Genomic DNA, 27,844 nt, shown 5'->3' with positions numbered 1-27,844 from the left:
GTATGGTAACACGTCTATGTTATGGATCCATATTACACGATGGCGTTACTACTGTATGACATCAGTACATCCTGTTTTGCTTCTGCATATTTTATTTTCTACTGGACAAATACTGATCTAGATTTGCGCAATAAAAAAAATAATTATACCAAGAGTAAGGGCGCCTCCACACGGGTGACTGCGTTTTTGGATGAGCGAAAAACGTAGGGATAGTGAAAATATGTGTCTGCTTTAGAAAGTGCGCCGCTGTGCCTTTTTTCACCCAAATTGAACAAAGGATGGCTTCATATGGAAACATAGGCGCATAAAAAGGCAAAAACAGATGAAAGATAGAAAATGCTTCGCAACAGAGAACACATCGCAGAGGTAAGTGAAAGCATTGAAAGACATTGGTTTCATAAATCTGCTTTTTTACTCACTTTCGCATAGAGCAAAAAATGCAGCGTTTTAGCGTCCGTGTGGAAGCATTCTAATATGGAGACAAAAATGAGGGGGGGGGGGTGGAGGTCATGTTGTGTTTTTAAAAAAACGGCTTTTAAAAAATGCAGCCATGTTACCAGATACAGAGGTTTACATTAGGCTCCATATTACAGCCTGTAAATAATGGACCAAATGTGGAGCTAAATAACAGCACTGAAGAATACAGGTAGCAATTAAAAAAAACAAACAAAAAAAAACTCATGCAATATTTCTGGCACCTCATTTTCAGCAAAAAAAAAAAGCCTGAAAATTAACCGTATTGGAATCCAGCGTTTCACTATCAGTCACGCATTCCTCACTCTCAAAACTGAACTACATGTCCCAGCGAGTTCTAAATATACAATTTTTTTTTTTTTTATATATATATGCGCACCAACCAACTTGATTTTTTATCATCGAATCACAACAAAATAGGGCGTACTACAGTTGGTTTATTTTTTGATTGGACTGTTCGATGAAGAAAACCACGTCAAATACTGTGCTTTATTTCCTTCCAAATTCGGTCACCTGTGTGAATGTACCCTAAGGGCTCATGTCCACTAGTAAAATTGAATTTCGGATTCCGCATTTAATTTTGCCCATAGGGAATCATTGGCCATCCATGGTCAATTAAATTGAGTTTTGCACCCGCGGATGGCATTTTAATAGAGTTGCGTTTTTCACGCGCGGGAGAAAAAAGAGCGACATGCTGCATTTTATCACCGATTCCGCGCGGATCGGCCACATTGCTATCAATAGGTGCGGATATCCACATGAAAAAAAAAAGCCATTTAAAGCAAATCCGCACAGATTCTGCGCGGATTGTATTTTTTTCTAGTGGACATGAGGCCTAAGGGCTGCTTCCTACGAACGTATTTGCTTCTGTGAAATTGCGATCCTGCGATCTCAAATGCGTTTCTCACATGCCAGGGGATCGCAAGTGTTTCCCATTGATTTCAATGAGAAACATCACATTGCACAACCTGTGATGTGTTTGACTGTCCCATTGAAAACAATGGGCGATGCGTTCCGAGGAACACAGCAAACAAAAGGAACATGAAGCAATTTCTTACCTTGCAGCATCGCGGCGGTGTAGGAAAACATCACTCATGTGTAGGACTCCACTCAGAAGAATGGAGTTCATATTCGTGAGAGTTTTGTGCGTCTCGCAATGCGCAAAACTCATGCGACTTTTGCGCTCGTGTGAACGTAGCCTAAAGGTATAATCACACGGACAAATATTATGTCCAATTTAAAAAAAAATAAATAAATAAAATCTGATATCAATCAATCTGAAGCAGAACATGTTTCTGTGTGGGCTCACTTTTTTTTAAAACAGACAAACAGTCCAAGTAAAAAAAATAAATAAATAATAAAAAAGGCGCAAGTCCTGTATAAGTGCAGTTTTCCGATAAAAAAAAATCACCCATGCAAGTCTGGGCTGTGATTAAAAAAAAAATTGGATCCAATGCAGGGTTGGAGTTAATGCACATCACCATGGAAACCCTAAACAATTTTTTTTTATACACATGAAAATCATGCAAAGAAAAAATAAATGTGCAGAAAAAATATCAATCACAAGTTTGCAAAACTGCATTGATTTCTACGGTCCGAACCACAAAACGCACGTGTGAATTTAACCTAAGAAAATAAAAAGGCAGAAAAACAACTGTCTAAATCAGTCATTCATTAGCACTCAGACATTCATCACTGTCAGCGCTGAACTACACATCCCAGCAATCTCTACATACCCCCACAGGATGCTCACCAGACCCAGTATTTTCATTTCTTTCCCTCTCTGAAGGGCACGCAGGGACTTGTAGTCCCACAGAAGTCCCTACTAGCCACAGAAGTACTAACCAGCGCTGCACTCCTTCCATCCACACTGACAGCATCTCGCTCCTTCTTGCCAGCAGTAAATATGGCGGCGGGGCTGATCCATTCTGTGAGGAGGGAGGGGGGAGGCATGTGCTGCGGGCGCCCGGCGTGACGTCACCGCTCTGTTGATTTGCTAACCTTAAAGGAGAGAGGAGCTAGTGAGCATGAGAGCGGGCACTGCGAACTGCCGGCTGCTGCTGTACAGCGCATCTCCACTCACTGCCAGCTGCCCATAGAGCCTCCATCCATACATCTATACATGCCTGCAGAGAGAGCCCCGGCACAGGTGAGTGCACTCTACTAACCTGCTCCAACTTCACCTGCACCATCCCTCATCACCCGGAGCTGAAGTTCTGGACTGGAAGAAATTGTTACATTGTTTCCTTCCCACAAAGTTGCTTGTTTGTTTATGTTTGTCCCAAGTTGTTGTTATTTTGATACATTGTATCCTTCTCTGTACTAATGCTTCTGTTCTGGGGAAAAAAAAGTTAATTTTTAGCCTTTTCTAGAAGGGGTGATATTGCTATAGGCACGCCTGGCTCCTTATAGGGAGGTAGGGATTTAAAGGACTGTTATACAGGTATACTGTATGTAGATCTGGAGGTAGTGATGCTTTTTGATAGGGGTGTACAGTGTATTTAAATGGGCTGTGTTCTCTCAGACAGTAGGTGGCTGCTGCTCTTCCGAATCCTTTAGCAGCCCAGTCCTCTCTGCTTGCCTAGTGGTGTGAGATAGGGGACAGTGAAATGTGGCATGCATAATTATGACTTGTTTATGTCTGCTCAATGCAAGACAGTAGGGAAGAAAGCTGTTGCTGACCAGGGGGAAATATTGGGCTTCATATGGAATAGTCCCTTCCTTGCCTGTCTACCTTTTTTGTATTCATCTCTTGAATTTTTGAGTCTGTTCTTGCGTATTGATTCATTCTGTAATGGTCATTTCATCCGTCTCCACTTTGTAGATTCACAACCTTCCCTCCACTCCTCTCTACTCATTGTCTGTGTTATGTTACTATTCTCTTCTCCTTTTTTATGTCTCTTATCTGTTGGATTCTTCATTCATTAGACCATTTGGGACTCTGTTACTATGTTCTTTCCTTGTTATTTTGGGGCTGTATACATTTTTCTTTGCTGTCTTCTTCTTTTTTGTGTGTCTTGTATGCATATTTATTTATCTTTCTCTCCTCCTTTTTTGGTTATTTTGTATGTTCCTATATGTATCAGTCCAGGCTGACCATCAGCAGCAGAGATTCAGCACTGAATGCTTTCTTTACTGCACTTAATATTCAGATATTCATTTCATGTGCTAGCCAGACAGATCCAACAACACATTATAAACCTCTGTTGTGTGTGTGAATTTAAAGCAGCCTCTGTCTCCGCACATGATTTACCTATTCTTGCTCATAGGATTCTAAGCTATGTACAGTAACATTTTCCTGAAGCATCCTTAGTAGGTTACCACCTATCCTCTCTTTTTATGCCAGTGTGGCTTGCAAGGGTTAATCCTCCTCCCCTTCATGTCAATAATGCTAAAATTGATTTTTGTGGATTCAACCTGTATAAATTTTCCCCTAAACTAGTTTTACTAAGGTTTAAAGGGAGCGCTGTCTGGGCAATCCAGGGCTGATAAAGGGCTTTAATAGTTGACTAATTAACCCCTCCAAGTCATCAAAAGGAGCTCTGTCAATGGATGCAACCCCCAGCTTCAGAAAAAGCTCTCAGTCCAGGAATATAGTCTGTTAGAGCAAGACTACCCCCTATCCTTCCTTGTCCACTACTAGGGGGGACAGCTGTGAGGGGGTTATTGGATTGACCATATGATATTCGGCTTCCTTGTAATCACTGGTATAATTGCCATTATCATTGTCTTGTGCTTTCTTGCTGTGCCTGTATCTTTTTAACAGGGACTTAACAGTTTGTTCCTCCAAAATGCTTACACATCCATAAACAAGAACAGAAATAGATTTCTTTTATGGATGGGACTGAACTGTAGCCCATATTTTAACACCTCATAAATTAGACGTAACACTTTTGTTTTGTTTTTTTTCCTCCCTTTTTAAAGCTGGGATTGTAGACAGCTTCTTCCTATAATCAGTAATCAATTACCCTGTATTATCTTCTCCACTGATTGATAAGCAATGCAGGTGTTTACTTTTAAAGTGGTGTCAAGGTATGTTAAAGTGCCAGAGGTAATATTTGCTTCTAAATGACATCATAGAAGGTCTTTTTCATTTGGAGCTTGCTTTGTCCAGTTCTAGTTTCCATCCTTCTGACCCTCACACTGTATAACTGCCTTGTACTTTGGTACAGACAAAAACATTCTTGCCTTTGGCCACACAATAGGACCCGCCGCTATTGTGGGGGGATCTGTTTTCTTATCCCTTTTATCTTGACTTATTTGTGTTTTTCTTTCCCTTATGGATACATCTTTGCAGTCCGTCTACATCATTTAATGGGTGCTTATAAAGTGTCTTTCATTGTGTGTTTTATATTTCAGACATATGTGATAGTGTTTGACTTGGACCTGTAGGAATGTTGACTAACTTGAGACACAATACATTCTGGCTTCATGTTGTGAATGTAAACCAGGCGATGGAGGTAGAATATGATTGCTTGTATGAGGTTCTGTCAAGTCACTGGGGTCCACACAGTAATGGCATTTCCTATCCAGGCATCATTTAGTAGAACAGGTGACTATATGCGGTAGGATCTGATGCTGAAATGTTTCAGTTTGAGTTAGCAAAGCAATTAATTGCAGATGTTAATTGTAAAGTTTTCGGGTCTTAAGACGGAGAGTCTGTAGATACATAGAGATGTAAAAGAACTGTGGGGCTACACTGCCTGAGTAATGTGTTGAGATGGCAATCAAATGCAGTCCTATGTAAAACTGGAATGAGTAGTGTAGAGTATGAATGCAAGGTGTATAGAGTCTCATGAATGAAACATTTTGCGTTGGTGACTAAATATGATTACAGGCACTTCTGTATAAAGTTATTTAAAGGATGTGGCATTTGACTATTGTATATTGGCACTTGTGTGACCATGAGGAGGCGCTGTACTACATTTTAGAGTATATTAAGAGAAGATGTTACCAATTAAAGGCACAGAACCATTTCAATCTGTTGCAGATACAAGAGCGCTAGCAATAATTGCAGTGTCTGAATGCTTTGCATTTACCGCTCTATTGGCAGATGACTAAAAGTGAGTCCATCTTACTATAGGTGTATAGAAGACTTGTGAAGTGACTGCTCTGCTTTTGATTACTGATGATATATATTGGTTAGTAATGTGAATGAATATTCATTTCTTCATTGTAAAGGTCATGGTTGCTCTAACCTAGTGAGGAATATTGTTAGAATTGTCATTGGTTGGAAGTCTGCAGTTCTGTAATTGTGGGTAGTATGTGATATTTGTCTACTATCAAGAGCTTAATATGTCTCAACTAATATATTATATACAAAGCGAAATCTTAATCAAATCAATATTTGGTGTGACCATCCTTTGTCTTCAAAACCGCGTCACTTCTTCTAGGTACACTTGCATGCAGTTTTTGAAGGCACTCAGTGGAGGTTGTTCTGAACATCTTGGAGAACTAAGCACAGATCTACTGTGGCTGTAACCTTGCTCAAATCCTTCTGTGTCTTCATGTAATCCCAGACACTCAATGATGTTGAGATCAGGGCTCTATGGGGCCATACCATCACTTTCAGGTCTTGCTCTTCTTTATGCTGGAGATAGTTGTTAATGACATTGGCTGTATGTTTGGGGTCACTGTACAGCTGCAGAATAAACTTAAAACTAGATGCCTTCTGTTTTTTGAAAAAACTAAACTAAAATTCGTACTTTGCAGCGGTTTTTCCACAGCTGCCAAAAATCTATGCACAATATTGTATATATAAAGAAAAACAAGTAAAAAATTGATCTTGGGCTGTGTGGATTATGCTTAACTGTTGAGCTTCCAAAACCCATTACTAGATAGAGTGTTCCATCAATTTTTGTCCCACAGTTGACTCGATGATTACATAATGCACATAGGATATGACTAACCCCCTTTCCTGAGATGCGCTGCAGCATAGGTTTAATGTCTAAAGCTTTACACTTTTGTACTTTTATTACACAAACTTCAATTGTCACCATTCTTCTGAGTTTGACAAGTTCAATAAAGCATCCCTCCAGACTGCATGTTCTTTTGTTACTGAGTAAAGCAAAACCTGTGTTTATGGCTGTTGCTGGTTTTTGCTTGAGAGAGTTGGATACAAGAAACTGAATTCCCACTCCATCATTTCTAGTGTTTAGTTGCATTTATACATTTTTCAAAATCTTTAAAACCATGCCTCAATTTTTTTTTTTGAGCGTTTATCTGAATATGTTGGCCAGAGGTATGCAAGAACAGAACTGAAATAAGTCACTTGTTTTGCCATTATAAGACAAGACGCAGTAGATCTGATGCCTTAAGTACTACACTTATTGTCTGTTCATAGAGATTTGTGTATTTATGGCACACGACTCAATTGTCTCTGGCTGAAAGCAGCCTATCACTTATGGCTGAAGTTTCTGACACTTAAGTTATTTAGCGCAATAAACTTGCCAAACTATGTATTTTTTATCTCTCCTGCATGCAATCCAATCCAAAGAAGTGTTTCTGTTGTAAGCTTTGTATTGCAGGATTTTGTTCAGAAACGAAACATTTCAGTGTATTGGCTTTGCTTAAAGTTACTGTTTTTTTTCTTCGGAGACTTGTAGTACGTTTATTATAGATGGCCATAATATCTTGGGCTTGAAAGTGGTGCTCATTGACTTTTTTCTGATTTGAGACTAAACATATGCTAGTGAGTGATGGAAGAACTTGAGTGAAAAGGCAAATGGACAGTGACTAGTGGCGAGGAGTTGATGTAGCAGAGTTGAATTTACTTGAGTGGTATTATGTATTGTTAGAATCATTTCTGCTATTGAGCTGTGGTCTTGTGTAAAAATAAGCCACCTTTATTTATATAGAGCATATACTTTATGCATCACCTCATATTATGGATTCTGTCCCCATTGGGGGACACAATAATTTTTTTTGTTTTTTTTTCTTAAACTCGGAGTATCCGGAGGAAACCCACACAAATGTGGAGAGAACATACAAACTCCATGCAGATGTAAAACCACTACAACAAATGGCAAGCTTTGTTGCATCTGTAGTACCATTAGTAATGGCACTTTATCAATTTAATCATGGAGTTTCTGTTCGTAGCCTAACCAACATGATTGTTAGGCTTACATTTGCGTTGTGGCTTCCATTTATAAAAGAAGCTTCAACACTCTTAGGCACTGACTCACTCGTGGGGACTTGGCACTGACTTAAAATGGGATCCGTTGGGTTCTGTAGAGGTCAATATGATTAAATCTGCTACAGAGCCTCACAGATGTGAATGGAGTCTTCTACAGATATGCTTTATTATCTGTAGATCATATGCCCCTGATCCGCCTGCAAAGTGTGGTGTTGGGATGGCTTGGGATGCATCAGTCTCTCTGCAGTTGTATCTAATGCTGTTTAGTCCAGGCTTCTTCAGTGTGTTTTCCAAGTCTATAATACAGCATTTCACTTTGTGTATATTTTTTAGATTTGTCACTCAATATGTATATTTACCAATGTTCTTTGGTTACAGGGTGTAAAATATCAGTAACTGTAATTGGCTGGGGGGCATTTCTTCTCAATCCCTATTTATGTCACTAATGAAGACATTACACATCGCTGCTCCGAGCAGAAATCCCTGTGGATCACCACTTACTAACCTTTTCTTCCTCTGAATCTTTTGCATTTACTAGAACTCCTGACCCCTGTCCTTCAACAGATTTTATGTCTCTTGTATTATCTTCAAGTTCCATCATGTGACACAGACTATAAGGTCACTGTTCACTAAGCAAACTTTTGGTCCTATATGAACAAATGTCTACCCAGAGGGGGAAAAAAATAATCTCTTTAGAGCTAGTTTGACACTTGAAATCTCTCAAGCTCTACTGCAGTTTGCAGTAGTAGATAAGTAAACTAATACACCTTGTTTTAGTATTTTTGACAACTAGGGCAGATCTTAAATAACACTTAGTAACCCATACTGTCTTAACTTGTGTATTAGAGTTAGCATTTAAGACTGGCCTTAACAAGTTCAGCATCCATTCCAGTACGTTCTATTGCCTCCTACTTGTGGCTTTATGTTGTACCCAAGGGAAACAACTAGAACATGGACAAATAAAATAGCATATCTGATAAACTATGGACCAAAGCTGCATGCTGTGCAAATGACTTTCTATAGGTTTTAGGAAAACCAGACCGTACATTAATGGCAGATCATAAGGCTGAATGTGGTAGCAGTATAGGATAAAGTTATTGTATGGTTACCATTCAGAGTAGAGGAGACAATTAAGACATATGAACTTGTCATTGTATGACTTTCGTGCACATCATGGTGACTAAACTTCTTGTTTTTATTCTATCCATAGGTCCATTGGTTTCAGTGTTTGGCAAACCATATCAAGCAAAAGAGAGACTAATGACTAGACCCCAGGAGAATTATGGATTTGACTAATATGGGTATGATACAGTTGCAAAACCCCAATCACCCCGCGGGGCTTCTCCTAAAAGCCAACCAGATGCGGTTGGCAGGGACACTCTGTGATGTGGTGATCATGGTGGATACTCAAGAGTTTCATGCCCATAGGACAGTATTGGCTTGTACCAGTAAGATGTTTGAAATACTCTTCCACCGTAGCAGCCAGCATTACACATTGGACTTTTTGTCGCCAAAGACTTTTCAACAGATTTTGGAGTATGCTTACACTGCCACTCTGCAGGCCAAGGTGGAAGATCTAGATGACCTACTGTATGCAGCAGAAATTCTAGAAATTGAGTATCTAGAAGAGCAATGCTTGAAGATTCTAGAAACCATTCAAGCATCAGAAGAGAATGATGGAGATCTTTGTACAAGTGACAGGGTCATGGAAGATGACGAAGAAAGAAAATCAAGATTTATTAAAAACATGTTGAACACAAAGCATTCCAGTGAAGAAAGCGGTTATGCCAGCATGGGCAATCAGAGCTTGGTGGATCAAAGTCCATCAGTATCGACGTCATATGGACTTTCTGGAATGAGCCCTACCAAGACTGCTGTGGATAGCTTAATGACTATTGGCCAGTCATTGCTCCAAGGAGCACTGCAACAAAATGCACTAGACTTGCACTCCACAAGCAGACTTCAAAATCTTTCAGAGGTGAAAACAGAAGTTATGCAGGTTGACGAAAGCACCAATCATGGTAGCCCAACTGCAGAATCCAGTGGATCTGGTGGCGAGAAATCGGATGAAAAGTCCAAGGAGAGTCCAGGAACGCCAACCCGCAGTAGTGTTATCACAAGTGCTCGAGATCTTAACTTTAACCGTGATGAGACTGCTCCTGATCAGTCTTCGGAGTTGAGTCAAGCTTTTAGCCTTGCACAAGATCATGCAATTTCCCAGGCAGAGAAGCATCTTAGTGTCTACTCCGTCCTACCAAACCATAAAGGTGAAACGATGATTAGTGTGCCAACATCCATGGCTTCTGCTCTTCACATGCAACCAGCACTGGCTGTATCAATGGACTTTAGTGCTTATGGTGGACTCCTTCCCCAAGGTTTCATTCAGAGAGAGTTGTTTAACAAGCTAGGTGAAATTGCAGCCGGGATGAAGAATGAAGGTAGAAACCTCAGTGAACGATGCAGTGTGTGTGGGGCAAATCTTCCAGACAATGACTCTATTGAACATCACAGGTAAGGTTATATAATTGGTCTGTAAAATGAACATTGTATTCCATCTTTGTAGAGTTTAGTGTCTCTTATATGCTTGGTGTGCTTGACTAATTAATAAAGTTAAAAGATGCCGGATAATCGCAATGAGACTGAGCAGACAGAAACAAGAACAGCTTCCTTCTGCACAATCAAATAAGATGCTAAGGATTATCTTATTGTTCTCTAGACATTAGCATTCATCAGCCTGTGCTTTGTTTAAATCACTGAAGAATCCAAGTTATGTTCTACAAATGTCTATGTACTGTAGCTTGAATCGAAGATGAGAACTTGTGATGGTGTCAGACATCATCAGTAGTCCACTTAAGTTATAACCATAGCAAATTTGTAGGCACAATTTCTTTCCCTCATTCACCCCATCACCCCTTTATAGAGATCTCAAAATGTGTTAAGCCACTGCATTTTGAACAAACGTGTGCTTACATGACAACCAGGTAAATTGCAAATCCCTTCAATTACCTAAAATGTTGTTTTACCAAAAAAATCCCCATAAAGTGCTGTCCTCTAGGGGTCTCCTTTTCTACTCATTTGCTATCCTCTGCCTGTCCTAGTGTGAAGCCTAGTAACAGATATTGACATGGCTTACAAAAAGCGTGTATGGGGGGGGGGGGGGGGTTGTCTCATGCTGCCCATAGGCCTATGGAGTAGGGGAGGAGAAGGAGGCTGCAGAGTGAGAGGAGAGACCCTTGTATAGACACTGCTGCAGATAATGGGGTTTGCATTCTCATGGCTACACACTTGGGGTATTCAAAGAAGAGACAGGGTCTGGTATGGGGCCCCTACAGAGAGAAGGCCCAGTGATATTTGGTCTCACGCCCTCCCTACCTCTTGTCTAGAGAAAAGAAGAAAAATCAGGTTGGCAACTCTGTGTGCTAGAGCACAATAGATCCCATACCCGAGAGCTTGTGAGGACCTCAGTTATGCTGGGCATACATGCAAAATGAAGGTCTTTGCTCCTACCACAGGTGCATAGCGATTCTCGTTTCCCAAAGGATTAGGCACGTTAAGATGGATAGATATGGTAATATGGTTTCAAAAATTTTCAGGGAGACCTTAAGTGACATTTACCATAAAGTCGACTCCTTTGAAGCCAAATCGAATTATATTGGAAATTTTTCTCTGCTTCTCTCCAAAAATCACGTACAAAGTAATCAAGAGATAAATGTGTGTAAAACCTTGACCTAAATGTTTTAAGGGGTATCTGCATCTCAGCAAATTATTCTCTATCCCCTGAATGGGGGATAACTTGCCAATTGGTGAGCATCTGGCCTCTGGGAACCCCACTGATTCAGAGCAATCAGTTAGACAGATCCCAGAATTCACTTCAGTGGGACTGCTGGAGATGGCTAAGTTGAAGCTCTTGGCAGTCTTATTGAAGTGAATGGGACCCCTGGAGATTGCTAAGTACTTGAACTCAGCTATTTCTAGCAGTTCCCACTGAAGTGAATGACACTAGTGCACATGCGCAGCCATCCCTGTCAAAATTTTGGTTCCATTTCTCTGGATTAATGGGGATTTCAGCGGTAGTACCAGCAGTGATCACCAAGTTATCCTGTGGAATGGGGGATAACTTGCTGAGATGGCAGTACCCCTTTTTTAATATACTGTCCTATAGGATAAGGGGCAGCATTAGAACTCTGCCATATAGAGCTTCACCCACTTGGTATGCTTGAACCTCTTTAATTACCCACGATTACTCCTACTTGTTCTAGTTCGGCTGTGGTGTAGTGCTTCAAGGAAAGCCTATCCTGGTTAGTTTCCTTTATCATAAGTACACGAACAAAAGTCTCCAAAAACTAAAATTGTATTCTTCTCCTAGAAAGAAAGGACAGACTTTTTAGCAACCTGCATCATCCTTTCAAAACTTGTCCTGCAATTCTCCATAATATCTCATTTTGAGACCATTTACAATGACCTGTTTTCCTATGTGTGTGCTGTTGTATAAATGTTCCCGTATAGGCCCAAATCTGTGCCCAATTATATAACCTCTAAGGTCTAGGTGCCTTCTTTATTTTTCTCACAGACTCCGTATCTGTTTCCAAATCTAGTCTGCCACCTCATCTGTACAGTACAAGCTGTCACATCAGAGATAATTTGCACAAACTTCCAGATCTTAATCATAGGGAACAGGGAACTGTAAAAAGGACACAATGTACTAGTTAAACACAGTAGCCTATTGGTCGTTCTTGAGAGTTAATCATCGCAGAGCTCTGCATAATGAGATGATAGGTGTGGGATGGACGAGCAGGCTTGCAGCACGTGTGAGGTGTGGTGTTCTTGTATGTAACATTTTGTTCTTTTCTGTACCCTGCGATTAAAAGGTACAGTACAGAGGTTGAACATTTGTGGGTGTGTTTGTACACTAAATTAAATTCTGACTGCTGATACATGCAGTATGAATTGACTGTAATCATCACTTGCCTGTTTACTCCTGACGTACATAGGCTTGCTATTTTATAAAGGAGACCTGCTTTAATGTAGGAGTCCAAGAAGGGATGACGAGGCAATGAGATGTACTGTAGTGTTTGTTGGCTGTGCTGGTACATATAAATAAAGGTCTTGTGTATAAAGGGCAAGTCTGTACTGAATGAAGTTTGTGGTCATATGATTTTAATTAGGTGTGGATTCTTATTAATACGGGACACCAAGTGTGGGCAAAACCATATAATCTAAAAAAAAAAAAAATCCAATTTTATACTTGGCTGCTAAATTTAGTTCTGCAGGAAGTAAGCCTATTTATTCCTTAATGAATCTTCTCCTCCTGTATTAGGAGTGGAACTCCAGAAATTTCACATAAGTAATGCGTACTTGGTATTCTATCCAGGAAGAAGTGCCCTAAGAAAGCTGGGTGATAACTAGTGTGGAAGCTGAATAGTTTAAAGGGTTTTCTGGGACTAAACTTATGAGGACCTAACATGAGGTCCTCTTTATCAGATCTGCTACCCTAGACCCCTTCTGATCAGGTGTTTGAAGAGGCTGAGTGCCTTGGTGGCTTCTTTAGCCAGTGACATGAAGTGGCAAATGTGCAGCTCGGTCCCATTCAAGTGAATGGGATTGAGCTGCTATACGAGGCACAGCAACAAGAAAATATGTGGCGCTGTGCCTGGTATGCAGTGACAAGACCGCAGTGCTCACCTGAGCGCCTCAGACTCTTCAAACACCAGGTGAACCCACACCAATCTGATATTGATGACGGATACTTGTGATGACCTAGTCCTGGAAATTCCCTCTTAGTATCTGGCACCTACACTACAAGAAGGAAAATGCAACTGCATCACTGATACCATAGCCTATGATTGATTATGCCATTGCCCAAACCTTGTATAGGAATAGTTCTGTAACTTCTTAAAGGATCCTCAATCTAGATTCTTTGGGTCTTAGAAGTCGTCTCACTTTGGTGATCTGTATATTAGTAGTCTATCTGCAACAGGCAGATTCTGACCATGTTTTCAAAAATATAAATTATGTTCCAATACCCCTTTTTATAACTTTAGGCATATGCATCCTTTAAGTTGTGGTGTTGTCGTGCCCACACACACACACACACACACACCCAATCCTGCCCTTTTGGGCATACCACTACTGAGAGCAATCTAACTCTAGCGTATACCATCTACACACTGCTATCCGTACTGGATGGACACTGTTAATACAATGGTCTGACATGCTTGTGGAAGCTGCTGCCAGTTATCTATAGGGACCACTGCTATGGAAATTGTTAGCGTTTGCCCACACTGACACAGCTGTCTATTGCTGTAGCTTGGCATTGGTGGAGAATGTCAAAAATTGTGTTCACAAGCTTCGACCTAGCAACGTGAAGAGACCAAATGGTCTCGTTTATTGTACATAAGAAAACGCTCCAGTACAGAGCTATAGCTATATGGGTCCTTTGAAATGCATAAGCAAGGAACCCTATATCATCCTCTTAAAAAATCTCTAAGCAAATAGTGTGTGTGTGTGTGTGTGTGTGGTGTTTTTTTTTTTTTTTTTTCTTTTTTCTCCCCAGCCCCCGCATTTGAAATACTGCTTTACAAACCCACTGATGAAAGTAGAAAAAGTGGTTACTTGAAAGTGCATGTACATGGGTGGGAGGAGAAGACTTTTGTCTGTATTAGCAGAAAAATGTTAAACGTTGCCTGAAACTTTTTTTTTCCCTTTCGATGGTAGCAGAAGTTCTCATGATTTCATGTAATTTGTACATGTTAGTCACGGTTGACAGTTCTGTGTTCTCAGATGTGGAATGAAGTGGTGTTCACCTTGTCATCTTACAGTAGACTACAGTAGATTCCTGAAGACTGAGTCAGGCTTTTGTTATAGCTGTGGTTACATTGTGTACTGAAGCTCTTCACATTTCTGTGCAATCCAGGTATGGTTTGTAGTCTTTTTGTAAGTTTATGGCTGAAGGATCCTTGATTCCTTTGGACAGTTGACTGTACATGATCGTAAACAGTCTACATGTGTGTGAAGTGTAAAATCAATACATGTTCTTAAGTGTTTCCTTCATTAGACCACAATCTCTCTAAGAAGCATTGTTCTATGAAACCATAAGTCACAATTGTGAGGTCCATCTGAGAACTCCTCTATTCCGGCTATTGAGTCCTCAATTGACAAGTCTTCCACCAACAAAGGTCTACAATGATTGTGTGGAAGCCAAATAGTAGAGTTCTGCCAACTACCGGTAGCTGTTACAAGCTGGGCCTGAAATAAAGACAAACCATATGGGACTCGTATAACTAATGTTTGTGCTATTCCTTTCCGGAAGGGACACCCTGACGAGTGATTTCAAAATGGTGGTCTTAACTGCAAAGTTAAAGGGGTTGTCCCGCGGCAGCAAGTGGGTCTATACACTTCTGTATGGCCATAATAATGCACTTTGTAATGTACATTGTGCATTAATTATGAGCCATACAGAAGTTATAAAAAGTTTTATACTTACCTGCTCCGTTGCTGGCGTCCTCGTTCCCATGGAGCCGACTAATTTTCGCCCTCCGATGGCCAAATTAGCCGCGCTTGCGCAGTCCAGGTCTTCTCCTGTTCTCTATGGGGCTCCGTGTAGCTCCGCCCCGTCACGTGCCGATTCCAGCCAATCAGGAGGCTGGAATCGGCAATGGACCGCACAGAAGAGCTGCGGTCCACGGAGGAAGAGGATCCCGGCGGCCATCTTCACCGGCAAGTATAGAAGTCACCGGAGCGCGGGGATTAAGGTAAGCGCTCTGGTAAGCTTTCTTTAGGTCCCTGCATCGGGGTTGTCTCGCGCCGAACGGGGGGGGGGGGGGGGGGTTGAAAAAAAAAAAAAAACTCGTTTCGGCGCGGGACAACCCCTTTAACTTTTCTCATGCAAACTCCTGTCAAGACTAGTTAAGATGAGCAGAGCTGTCAAGTTTGATTTCATGTTTGCCTCAATAGTTACCGTGCATGGTCAATGTAGTTGGTGTAGCCTTCATGTACTGGATGTACCTCAACCTTTTTTTTAAATGACTTTTCTAATATGATAGTTCTTGGATCAAAAAAGAAGCCACATTCTTGAGTTGGCTTGAAAACGAATAGTGAATTAAAGAAAAATGGTGACTAGGGGCCAGTGCTACGGCTAAAGAATTACATGTATTACTATTAAGAAACTTTGTTACCATACAGCAGTCCTCGATGGCCCTGCGAGCATCACACTCATCTCATATCTTCCTTCTATGCACTTCCCTCCACCCACATCTTGGTTCTGTTTTCAGCAACAATTGTGGCAACGGATTGAAGATGTGAAGATTAAAAACTCAGAATCATCATTATAGGGAGGGGAAAATATATAAGGTGTAATCTACTCTTTTTTTTCTTGTGGTTCACTTTTTTTGACAACTTGATATATCTGATGTAACGTCAAACTTTATTGTGAAATGCTGCAGTGCACAAATGTTGCTCTAGTTAAGGTGAATGGTGCTTTGTTATAACACACACGACTCTAACGGAGCCTGTATAGGCAAATGATGCTCATCCTGAGATCCGCTTGCTTAAGCGCTATCATGGCCATTCCCAAAGTGAAGGTACTTTTACAAAGGGATGATAATTACCCAAATTATCACTCAAATGAGCAGTTTTTATGGGTGACTGTTGGCCAGTGTAAATATGGCACCCGACAGGGTACTGAGCGCGAAATCGCTCAGTTGTCACTAGTCGTTCCACTTCAGCTCAATGACTTGCGACTAGAGAGTGACTTCTTGCTCAGTATGAACAGGCTGTCGTTTCTTTAAATGACTGCCTGTTTTATAGAATGAAGGAGGGCGGCCAGAAGAGATCTCCGGTAAGCTCCGCCTCCATTCACTAAACTGTCGCTATGCAAAAGCAGGATAGTCTCAAGCGGCTGGCGGTTGTCCTGTCTTAAAAAAAACATTGTTTCCTTATAAGGCTAGCATGCTACATAACTCTGTAGAGATTGTCATCACACAGATCCTAGTCCCCATTGGCGCTACAAGGCTAAATTTCAGCTTAACCTATGGAGTATACAAACTCCTTACAAATGTTGCACTTGGCTGAATTCTAACCCAGGACCATAGACAAAAGTGCTAACCACTGAACCACTCTGCTGCTTTATAATTGTGGTGTTTTTTTTCTTTCACACTTGCTCATAGGTTTTGTGTAGTACAGATGTAGAAATCGTTGACATGACTTACACATCCTGATAACTCTATTTACAGCATTGTACTTAATGTAAGTTATCATAGTGCATTAAATGCAATGTAATACTTACTAGATCTGCATTGTGCCTCAGGCCCATGCAGTGCCCGGTGCCTCATTAAATTGTGTGTGTGTGTGTGTGTGTGTGTGTGTGTGTGTGTGTGTTTCCCCCCCCCCCTTTATCTTACAGTGCCTTGATTTAGTTAGCAAGTGGACTGTGTAGCCCCTTTTGACTTTTTAGCCAACAAGTCAGTGCCACTAGCGTATTCCAGAACTTGATTTGGCAAAATGGCCTTTAGGAGATCTTGACGGTCTTCATTTGCAATAATGATCTCTTTGGCCTGGATTATTTGGCTTACTGCGCAGCATGTGGTAGTTCTGAATAATATATAATGATATTGGACAAACTGCAAACCAAGAGTGCAGCTTCTATATGGACTCTTGATTTATTAAAAAAAAAAAACCTGAATAATTTAATTTTTTTTTTTTTTTTTTTTTTTTTTTGGTCAAAGTAATGTACTCTAATGTTTGACTTCTTCATCTGTATAAGCCACACAATACTCCTCTTTTGACAGGGGGGTAAGATCATCTTGCCAATGGTACTGAGCAGCATGGTAAGCCTGGGGAAAGGTTCAGTCTTCAGTGAAATAGTGTTGAGGTAAATTAAGAACTAAGTGGTTTTAATATAGCTTTCTATTTTAGCGGCAAGTCCTGATTAATGCCAGTAACAGAATGGTCCTGTTTATTGGTGGCACCTGGTATGAGAATCTCCGTAATGCAAGCCAGTCCTTTGGCCTGGACTCTCTTTGTGAGGAAGGCTGTGATTAGTCTGTTTTATTCTTTCTCGGCCCTTGGCCTGGCTCAGGAAATGAAGGTTCCCCTCCCAACTGACCTGAGCTGGGTAACCTTTGCCAGTGCCCTGTCAAAGGCTCCTGGGATTTGGAGCAGGGCCTCCAATGCTGAAGTGAAGCAGGGAGCACTAATAGGCTGAGGTGACTTATTTATGGGCTGTTAGAAGAAGGATATGGGGGGTTGTTTAACTGGTTACATCCCATCTGGATTTTATATGAATATGTGCACACACTTGCATGTATTTGACTTCATTGATCTGTCACCGTACAAGGAAACTTGTTTTGTTTAAGAGGGGGAAAAAAAAAAAAGTTGACAAACATGATCCTCCTTCCGAAACCTTTTTATAAAGTGCAGCATCGTATAGAGGGAGCTTGGTCTTACAAACTGGGTTTGTAATTTTATTGGTAAATGTTTTATTTACGTTGCCTTTTTAATTTTTAGGTTTTTACTATCAAACTGTGCGGCTACAAAAAAAAAAATCTGCTACTGCTTGCTCTACAGTCTTATTAGTATTTTAGCAATGATTTCACATTTTTGATTTATTGGATGGTCTATTATACGGCAATGAAAATATTTCATGTATGGATTGTTTGAGAGACGTTTTACAGCTACAGGCGTATAGGTGCAAACCTGGAAAAACTTTCTATCCTGTAAGTGAGTCTAGTATTTCTTTAGTCGAGGGTTGCTACAATTTTGGTTAACATTAATCCCTTTTCATTTGGATAAAGTGGCAAGTGTTGGTGTTTGGGGTTAAATTTAGTGGCAGGCTGTTCACTTTAATGGTCTGTAATTGCTTCCAGATCAGTCAGGAGGAGGTGGGGGTCTTCTGGTAATATGGATTAAGATGCTGATAAACCTCTTCCTGCTAATGTGCTGTTCTTCTTTCATTTATTACACCTTGACTTCACTAGTGGGTTAAAATATGAAGTGTGTATAATATATATTATAATCGGTGCTAAAACCAAACATTTTGTCCATTTTTGATGGATCCAGGGGGTTCTCTGAATTATTAAAAATTAAACCACTTCTATCTTGCTAACGTTCTCATTTATAAACCCTTTTTTGTTTCTCGTACACCCGCAACTTTTTCAACTATGCTCTCCCCACTTTTAGGGCTCGCACACCTCTTCATTAGGGCTTTCCATGTGAATTCTGTTTTTTTTAGAGCAGAAAAATGGAAATGCTTAGATGGAAATGCATAGGTAAAGCCCTGACACAGATGTGAATGAGCCCTCCTTCAGTTAACACGATGCATTTTTGATGATCTAGTAGTCTGATGTAGCCCTCTTACACACACACACACACACACACACACACACACACACACACACACACACACACATATATTTTAGTGTGTTTTTGTTAATTAAGCTGGTATAACAGACAGCAGGGTTATCAGTCGATCTGCCGCATGTAGCACATACGCTGCTCAAGCCCTGATTCTTCAGCGAGAAGTACTTGAGGGGTGAGGGTGGGGGATTTTCTGACTTGAAACAAAAGAAAAAAAGGCTGAGATGCAGGTATTAAGAGTGTAAATTTTTTTTTTTAATTGTTAATGTATGAATTTATATATTTTTCACTGCTCTTCGTACTTATTTTTTATGTCCTCAACTCTGTTTAATCAAGTAATACGCATATAATCACTTATTTTGTCTCTTTACTTTTTGAAAACTGCAAAAAACCTATGCAAAGTTATAGAAAGCTTGGGTGATTAATATGATTTGACATTCTAAAAGCTTACCTACAATTACTCTTTAACTCCTAATTCATATTGCAGTTCTGCAACGCCCTAATGGTGGTGTCTCTTCCCTTTTTACTCAGAATGGAACTCTCTAGAAGGGCAAACTAGGCTATGATGTTGACCTTGTCCTTTGTGGTTGTCCAGCATGTGCCCCATATTGGTACCTAACTTTGTACCATGTAGAACCTATACTCTAGCACCCAAGACAATGCTTCATAATGACTAGATGCCTCGCAGAGCTCTATGGAATAGGTTGAGTACTTGCATAGATGCAACAAGCTCATCAGCCTGGTAATGACTTTTACTGTTGACACTTTGAGTCTGTAGGAAACCATGCTGTGGAATTGGTAAGCCAATTTTTCCCAGTCTCCGATTCCTTTATGACTCCAATTTTTTTTTTTTTTTTTTTTTTTTTTTTTATTAAATGGCTTTAGATGAATAGAACACTTCAAAACTTTCCTAAATTTATAAGACAGGAAATATGCAATAAATTCTGCATTTAGTTATTCCATATTTTTTTATGTCGGTGAGATATATAGATTTTTGTCTACCGACTCCATAGTCCTGGTAGGAAATATTGAGGTGACAATGCAAACAATCAAAATAAGGACAAATTGGGTATCGATGAGATTCATATACTTGTTGGGACTGAAGTCTCTCGTGCAGCTTTAGCTTCAGGCTGCTATTGATATTTCAAGGTTACCATCATGAGTTAAAGGGGTTAATCTACAAATCACAACCCTGTGTATGCGGCTAATTAGCAGGCCACTTTGTCATCACCCTCTGTATATCTTAACCATTGCAAAAACTTCCTGTGAGTGATATACAAGCCTTAATTATGTGACATGTTTACTGACACTTAGGGATAGATAATGGACTAACTTTCAGAACAGAGGTTCTGTGCCGGGATGGCAAGATGTATAAGAGATACGAAAAATGGGCAAAAGGAGGTTTAAAGGGATGCAGGGGTGTAGGCGTTCCTCAGTATTATGCTAGTTGCACAAAATACCCCACAATAGCGGCTACAGTGTTGGCTGCTAACATGAAATGCTATCCTGATATAAACCTGTGAACCTTCTATGAATGCACTATTTCGGCATAGATATTTTCTGTACTATATTTAGTATACGATGTAGAAAACCTAAGTAGCTTAGTTATTTTTCTGGAGGGTATTTGATAGATTCCTGTAACTAAGGAAGCTTGAAACTTCAACAACCTGATGGACTTCTAATCTTCAGGAGTTTCCTAAGTTGAGATGGCCTATTGTGCCTTATGAATCATGGATTCTGACTTTAGACTACTTTTTGATCTTATGTGGTTTAATTAAACCATAACTAGCTTCTATAATTTATTAACATATATATCAAGCAGTTTTAAAGCTCTTTTAAAAATAAAAAAAATAAAAAATTGGTGTCCAATCTCCAACACCATACTTGTCAGTCTTGGGGTACCTACGGATATGCCAATAGTATTAAGATGGCATACTCTCTTAGCCATTTCAGGCAAACATCAATTGCAAAATTTTACATAAGCCTACAAAAGATTTTGATTCGCCTTTTAGAAAACTTTCCTTAGCCAAAAGTGTATGACATGCTTGCCTGACGCCAGCTGATTATGTCACTTTTATACAAGCCATCGGATGGTTGGTTTTAAAAGGAGGAGGTGCATATGGCTTATTTCTTTAAAGGGGTTATTCCAAAATGCAAAGTTATCAGTAGGGTCTCACTGCTGAGACACCCGCTGATCCTGGGGTCCTGTGTCGCCCTTCCCCTCACTGCAGGTTTACTACACAAGCTGCAGTGAGAAGATTGAATGGAATGATGGCCATGCAGGCACAATGCCACTTTATTCACTTTCAATGGGACTGCCAGAGATGGCAAAAGTGCAAGCCCTCGTCAATTTCCATCAGCCCCATTAAAATGACTGGAGCAGTGGTCGCACATGCTTTGCCCTTGCTCAAATCTATCTGATGTTGGTGCAGGTGAGAAGAGAATCCTCATAGTGATGAGAAGACCCCCCCCCCCCCCCCCCCCTTACCTCCACTGATCATAGTTATTCCCTTAAATTTGTGTCCCTCTGTTACCATCATTCTGAATCTGAAAGAAGTCAGTAGCAGTCACATGACATTCTTTGTTTATGTGACCACTACTGGCTTCTTCTAGGTTCAGACCAGCGGTGATGGTGGCGGCACTTTTTTATTTCTTTATTTTACACCATTCTATTGCTATAGGATTTTTATTTTTTTTTTTATTTTTTTTTTTGGGGGGGGGGGGGGGGGGGGGGTTAATCCATACTGTAGCAGGTGAGATATTTCACACAAATTATTCCACTAACGATCCATTCTCTTAGGTTCTGTAGGTCAACATATACCCATAGTCCTAACAGTACCACACAGAGAAAGTAGTAGCAAGAAAACCTGCTTTCTTTCCGGAATTGTTTCTATTAAAAAAAAAAAAAAAACTCACTATGGTAATGCATATAAATACATTTTATTAGCAGAAATATCCAGTAGTGCGTGTTGCAGTTATAAAACTCAGCATCCTGCCCTGAAAACCATTTGGTTTTTGCCCACATGACTGATCAATTGACAGAGCCTATTCATTTTTGTGGGGCTCACTGCTGCCAAAATGCATTAATCCTCCTCGGTTCTGTTATTTATTTTTTTTCAATTGATGAAATATAAACTTCTGCAACTTTTAAAAAACTTTTTGGTCCAAAGGAAATCTACAGGTGGTATAACAAATGTGAGCCCATCATGTAGAGACTACTCTCCTAAAATACCCTGTGCTGTTCTTTTTACAATGACATTAGTGTTTTTTGCCTCCCTTGTTTTTGCATCTGTTCTCATCACTGTACACATGTGGTCCATATCAATGGTCCCTGAGGCAGAGTTCTGAAAAGAATCCCCCCACCCATTGTCTTCTATCTGCGGGAGGAATGCTTCCAACACAGAGCATCTCTCTCCTATGACCAAAGTTATCCACTCGGCTCAGTAAAACAATTAAACGCTGTTTTATATCACTGGGTAGAATTGATTCAGACACCTGTGCTTTAGAATTTCTGCTCTCCCACAGTCTAACGCTTCTCGATTTAGCACACGCTATCTTTACATGTGTAACACCTCAGCATCGCTCGGCTGTATTAATGTCTCAGGCTTTCGGCTCTTAATGAGAGGAGGAGGATGATTCATTAGCACGTTCCTTCTAATTTGGCTCATTATAAATAATGTATGATGAGTAAGAAAATGAAAACTTTGCCATTTGTAGAAGGTAGCGGTACTAGTGAGGTGTAGTTGAATGAATAATCGAATGCCTTCTGCATTGGGCTGGCTATTAATTGGTACACTATGCTGCTTCATATTATGCCACTTTCTGAGGATTTCACTACTTGGAGCTTATAAATCCTTTGGTTTTGGGGGAATTTTATAATTGCTAGTGTGCCTGTTAAATCACAGATAAAAACACCTTTCAGTTATAAAGCTATATGAAAAGTGAGATCAACTTTGTGGTTAGTTGAGGTACTCCTCTAAAGGTCTTAGTAATGTTGAGCAAACCAAAAGTCCAAGCTTTTAGCAAAGTTCTACCCAAAATGGGGTTCTATTGGTTTGGTTTGGTTTGCTCAGCCCTGGCCCTGAATACTGGTTGTAAAAACCATAAAGTACGACTAGAACTCTCAATATTACACAGGCCTTTTGCAGCTCTTGGTGTTCTACACCATTTTTAGGGGTTTTGGCGAACTTCTGGTTCGGTTCAAACTAATTTGGACGGAACCAAACTTTTTGAAAAAAAATTAACAGCATGAACTTTTAAAAAGTTTGCTCTGCAGTAGGCATTGGACCAGCCCATACACACCGGTTTAATGTAGGGGGTGCAAATGCCAGCAAGTGTTCACCCACAAACCTCAGCAGTGGTTTAAGGCTATTATTCCAATAGGGTGCCTTAGATAATGAATACAAAGGCAGCGTGACTTAATGATATCAAAACTTGTTTTTTTCCCCCTCCTCCATGATGTGTGAGTAGAATGCTAGAACAGTGAAGAATAACACGTAATGTGACCATATACTGTAGCTGCAATAGATTTCAGCCAACAGCTATTCCTTCCGACACCCCTCCATACACACGTACATTATATACACATGCACACTTTATTTGGCCTAGTATGCATGCATCGAATGTGGGGAGTGAGGGGAGGAAGCCTCTGCCAGACCTAATACGGAGGTGGCTTATCTCCATTGAGAACAAAAGGCTCAATCTTTCATATTCGACATCTCAGATCCTTCTTTTTCCCCAGCATCCTCTATCGTGGGAGGCTCCATAAACATGCCAGTTGGCAAGTCCAACCAAACGTGGTTGTTTTTGCCAACCTTTTTGCTCTGTGTATAAGCATCTTTAGCCAGGCCGAGCAACAGACACATCTAAGAGCAATTCTGTATGGCGCATTTTAACTATTGCTGCATCACCCTCTTATGCTCTGCAGTTCTATTGAATCAGACCTGGATCACCATAGGGTTTGCTTCCATGGAGCCTTCAGGGTATGGAAGGTGCGGTTGTAACTTGAAGCTAAAATGTGGTCCTTTATATTGCCTGGCATGCCATCTTTGATTTATGAAAGAGGGTAGTAGGGTGTCAAACGTAGTCAAAAGTACAGTTTTGACCTGCGCTTGTCCAGGTATAGTATAAAGTAATGTTTTAATGTCTTTTTTTTTTTTAAGACTTGTACATTTGACCGATGACTAAAACGTCATGTGAACGGCCCCTTTCTTTACTAACATGTTGATGCAGTTTGGTGCTTTTTGAGACTCTAAGGCCGCCTGTCCACGGGCAACTTTACATTATGTGATCCGCATTGATAATTCACATGCGAATCACTCATGAAATGCTTTCCATAGGAAGCTTATGGAAAACGCAGCCTGCTGTCCCCAAGCGGAAGCCCATTGCGTTTTTGTTTTCCCGCTCTCCTAATAAAAATCGCGGCATGCTGCGATTTGCTGTGACTCTACGCGTTGACGCTTCCATTGAAGTCAGTCCTGCGATAAATCGCAATGACTTTTAATGTTCTTCCGCGGCGGAAATCTGCTCTCGAAATCCAATCAGCCCGTGAACAGGTGGCTTAAGCAATGTCCCCTTATATGAACCTTTTTCATAACTGTCCAAAACTCCTATATTTATGAAGCGTGTTTTCCAGTTTAATTTATTTGCTAATTGAGCCAGAATTCTGGCACATTTCATTTGATGGAAAATCTTTCCCTGATTAACTCTTGGACGTATATTTGCAATTGTCACTACTTCATTTTTATAAGAATACAGCGCAGTTCTCAGATGAAGCTGCGCCTGGTACACCTCACTTGGGTGCACATCCACTGGAGGCTGCTAGAGCTGGCTTGTAATGATGCCTTCTGGCCTAAGGGACATCAGCCATGCCAGTAGGGGGTCCCATAGACTTGTATAGAAGAGTGTGTGTGCACACAGGACACTGATTGGATTTTCAGACCGCATGCCTACTTTCAGCAGGCACAGCCCTGAATCACAAGAGCAGGTAAGTGTGTGCGTATATATAATCTAATCTTAGTTTATGGCACTGTTGGGAAGTAACGGGTTCCCTTTTGAGCATGGTGGTATTTTTGGGTGCTCCATATAATCTCACTATATTGGTTATACGGTCAGTGTAAGCCCTTGCTTTCTAATGCTATTTTGCATTGATGGAGGGTCATAACCTTCAGCAACTGTATGTTTAGAACCATATTTCTGCCACGCAGCAGCCGTCCTGGATGTACAGTTCACAACATGGGCAGAAAGTCATGCCTTTGGCTCTGCCCGCTATCCTGCAATGAGAATAACTTCCATCACCGTGCAGCACTATCCGTCTAAATCGCTCCTGACATCATCGCTCTGTACACGCTTTTTTTTATTTTTGTGTGTCTTATCAACATTCACAGTCACGTTTTATAGCAAATTAATCGTGAAATGGCCCAGTGCTTTTTATATTAGAACTTCACCCCTGGTGGCAAGCCTTGTTATTCATCAAAAAGGAACACATTTGATTAAAGTAATACGTCTCAATCACAGCATTCATTTTATTGTGCCGTTGCAACTGTTTTTAGAACGACGTGAGGTGGTGTCTGTAAATATTGTCTCCAAAACCCAAGGAGCCATGTCTGTAGAAGAATAGATACTGCAATCTCAAGACTTGATCTGTCCCAGGCTTGAAACTTACATTGTGTTATGTTTTCGCGTGGTTTTTCGGTTGAACTCGTAGTGCTCTACTTTTTGGGTAGTTGGGTGATATTTTACAACTACTAGGCTGGCTAGCTGCAATCTGTCGATCTCCTATACTTTTTTTTTTTCTTCTTTTAACCCCTATTAGGAGGCGACCAAATTAACTGTCTTCAGTGGTTACCTGAAGATGGCTCTGTGGTTGATGCACCTTGTGTAGCTGCTATCAGGCTGTGTGTAGGTTAGAGAAAGCCGTGCTTATTTGGGTAATGAGCTTTTAGATGTTTGATCTTCTTCCTTCTATCATACCCGCTTCTTAAAACTGCTTTACCTCAGCACAATGCTCGGGCCCTCTGGCCTCCCCCCACTCAACTAGTGTATAGTTGTGGTTTGGAGAGGAAATCTGTAAGCATTGCTACAAAGGGAGTAAGTAGGAAACAATACAGTCTAGGAGCCATGGGTTGTGTTTTATTTTCTGCAGTGTATGTGTGTTCACTCAACGGCTGCCGTTCTTTTCTTGTGGCATCTTTTTGTAATGGGTGTTTTTTTTTTTTTTTTTGTTTTTTTTTTTAGTATGTTCTTTCTCAGAAACTTCTTTCATAATATTCCTAGAAATGTCACCTGCAAACTTTCAACATGTCATCAACAATTTCAAAAAAAGAGACAAATTTCTTACAGCTTCAATGTGTCGCCTGAAAAATTCAACACCTTTTTTGGATCATCTGTGAACTATCATTGACCTGACTTCCTTTTGAAGTTAGTCCATTTGTGTGTTTTATGGGTTGTGGTTTACTTAACTTCTGAGACCCACACCTTCAGCCACTTGATGCACCTTAGTTTGAGCTCTAACTAAAAGTTAGTATCTCCAGAATGGAATAAGTTGTTCTTAATCTGTTACTGATACTTTGCATTTGACTACTTCTTCAATTATGTTGCAGATTGTATTAGTTGAGTCATTCGGTTAGGTAATTTTAAGTTGAGAAGGTGAGTAGTACCTCCATTCTAAATTGAAGATTGGGAAAATGCAGAGGACAAGCAACCCCCTTGCCATTTTATTAATTTTTTTTTTCCTTTTCTGCTCCCTTATTTTGTTTTTATATATTTTATTTATATATATTCCCCTCCCCTTTAATTCTTGCCTAATTTGACTTGGGATATGCAAATATTGTGCATTACTATAATATGCCACAGATATATATTGTTTGCTTTATTCCATTTACTTTTGTATGTACATTCAGAAATGTTTGCAGTTTTTGTGTTTTGAGCTTTTAGATGTATATTACATTAAGATCGCCATGGTCATTGGCTTTAGTGTTTAGCGGAAAGACGTCGTTTTCTGTTCATGCCAAACGGGTCCTCCTGACTCCTTAAACAGTACTTTGATTGGATGATGATTTTTAAATTGCCATAGGTCTTGAAAAGCCTTTCCCTCCTGAAATCTATTTTACAGTAGGTCTTTCACTGCCCCCACTAAAAGGGGAGGCTGATGAGTAGCATCTTGTGCAAAGGGCACTGTGTTTGCTCATTCAGGCTGTCACATGCCGGACTCTGTACAATGATGGGGAGGGGGACTTTGCAGTGGACCAAAGGAGCTTATTGTAACTTTGTCAAGCTTGACGGAGATGGGGAAGGGCTTGATGTAGGATAGTGGAGGGCACACTAGATGGGGGTTGTAGTAATGTTAGGATCTAGCTTAATGAAGATCCATGACTAGCCATTCTTTACCTCTTTACAAATGCCTACATTTATTTATTGGTTGACCAGAAGAAGTTTCTATAGCTTGTTTGCTAGTGTAAGTCACATCTCTAGAAACCTCAAGTACAGACTTTACAATGATCTATACAATGCATTTATGGATACTGACCCTATGTCTTGTTAAAACTCCACTCATCTGCGGATCTCGCCATCTTTTGTCTGAGTCATAAGGTGGTCCAGATGCTAAGGTAGAAGTAAAACTTGTGCAGGTGGCCATACAGGGAAGAACTCTTTAAAAGTGATAATCTGGGCAGAATGAGGCTGGTGATCATGGCGGTATTATGGCCCATTACTGGGTGGGAGTTTTGCAACTTATAATACACTTCGCCTACTCAACCGCCACTTCCTTCTCTCTGATATTTTTTAGATATATAATATTTAACTTCTTATTGCTGCTTTGCATAGCTATAGCCTCTTGTAGGCCTCTGGTGAAGGACATAAAGTCTAGTTGTATGTCTGCTAAGC

At 40.4% G+C, this 27,844-nt stretch overlaps 1 protein-coding gene across 2 annotated transcripts in view; it reads left to right on the top strand.

Annotated features, from left to right (window-relative positions):
* The first annotated feature begins 2,488 nt into the window (after window positions 1-2,488).
* Window positions 2,489-27,844, top strand: part of ZBTB16 (zinc finger and BTB domain containing 16) — a 109,200-nt gene continuing 83,844 nt past the window's right edge. Inside the window, exons 1-2 of one of the 2 annotated variants that reach the window (XM_066606922.1) lie at window positions 2,489-2,623; window positions 8,820-10,120. In XM_066606922.1, coding sequence (XP_066463019.1) covers window positions 8,892-10,120 — 1,229 coding nt within the window. In that variant the 5' untranslated portion in view covers window positions 2,489-2,623; window positions 8,820-8,891. Of the gene's footprint in view, window positions 2,624-5,448; window positions 5,538-8,819; window positions 10,121-27,844 lie in introns of those variants that run through there. The other variant, XM_066606924.1, reaches the window with a different exon arrangement.

Source organism: Eleutherodactylus coqui, chromosome 6 (genome assembly GCF_035609145.1).
Source record: "Eleutherodactylus coqui strain aEleCoq1 chromosome 6, aEleCoq1.hap1, whole genome shotgun sequence".
Lineage (NCBI taxonomy): Eukaryota > Metazoa > Chordata > Amphibia > Anura > Eleutherodactylidae > Eleutherodactylus > Eleutherodactylus coqui.
Note: the sequence above shows the minus strand (reverse complement) of the source record. Positions and strands in the feature narration are given on the sequence as shown.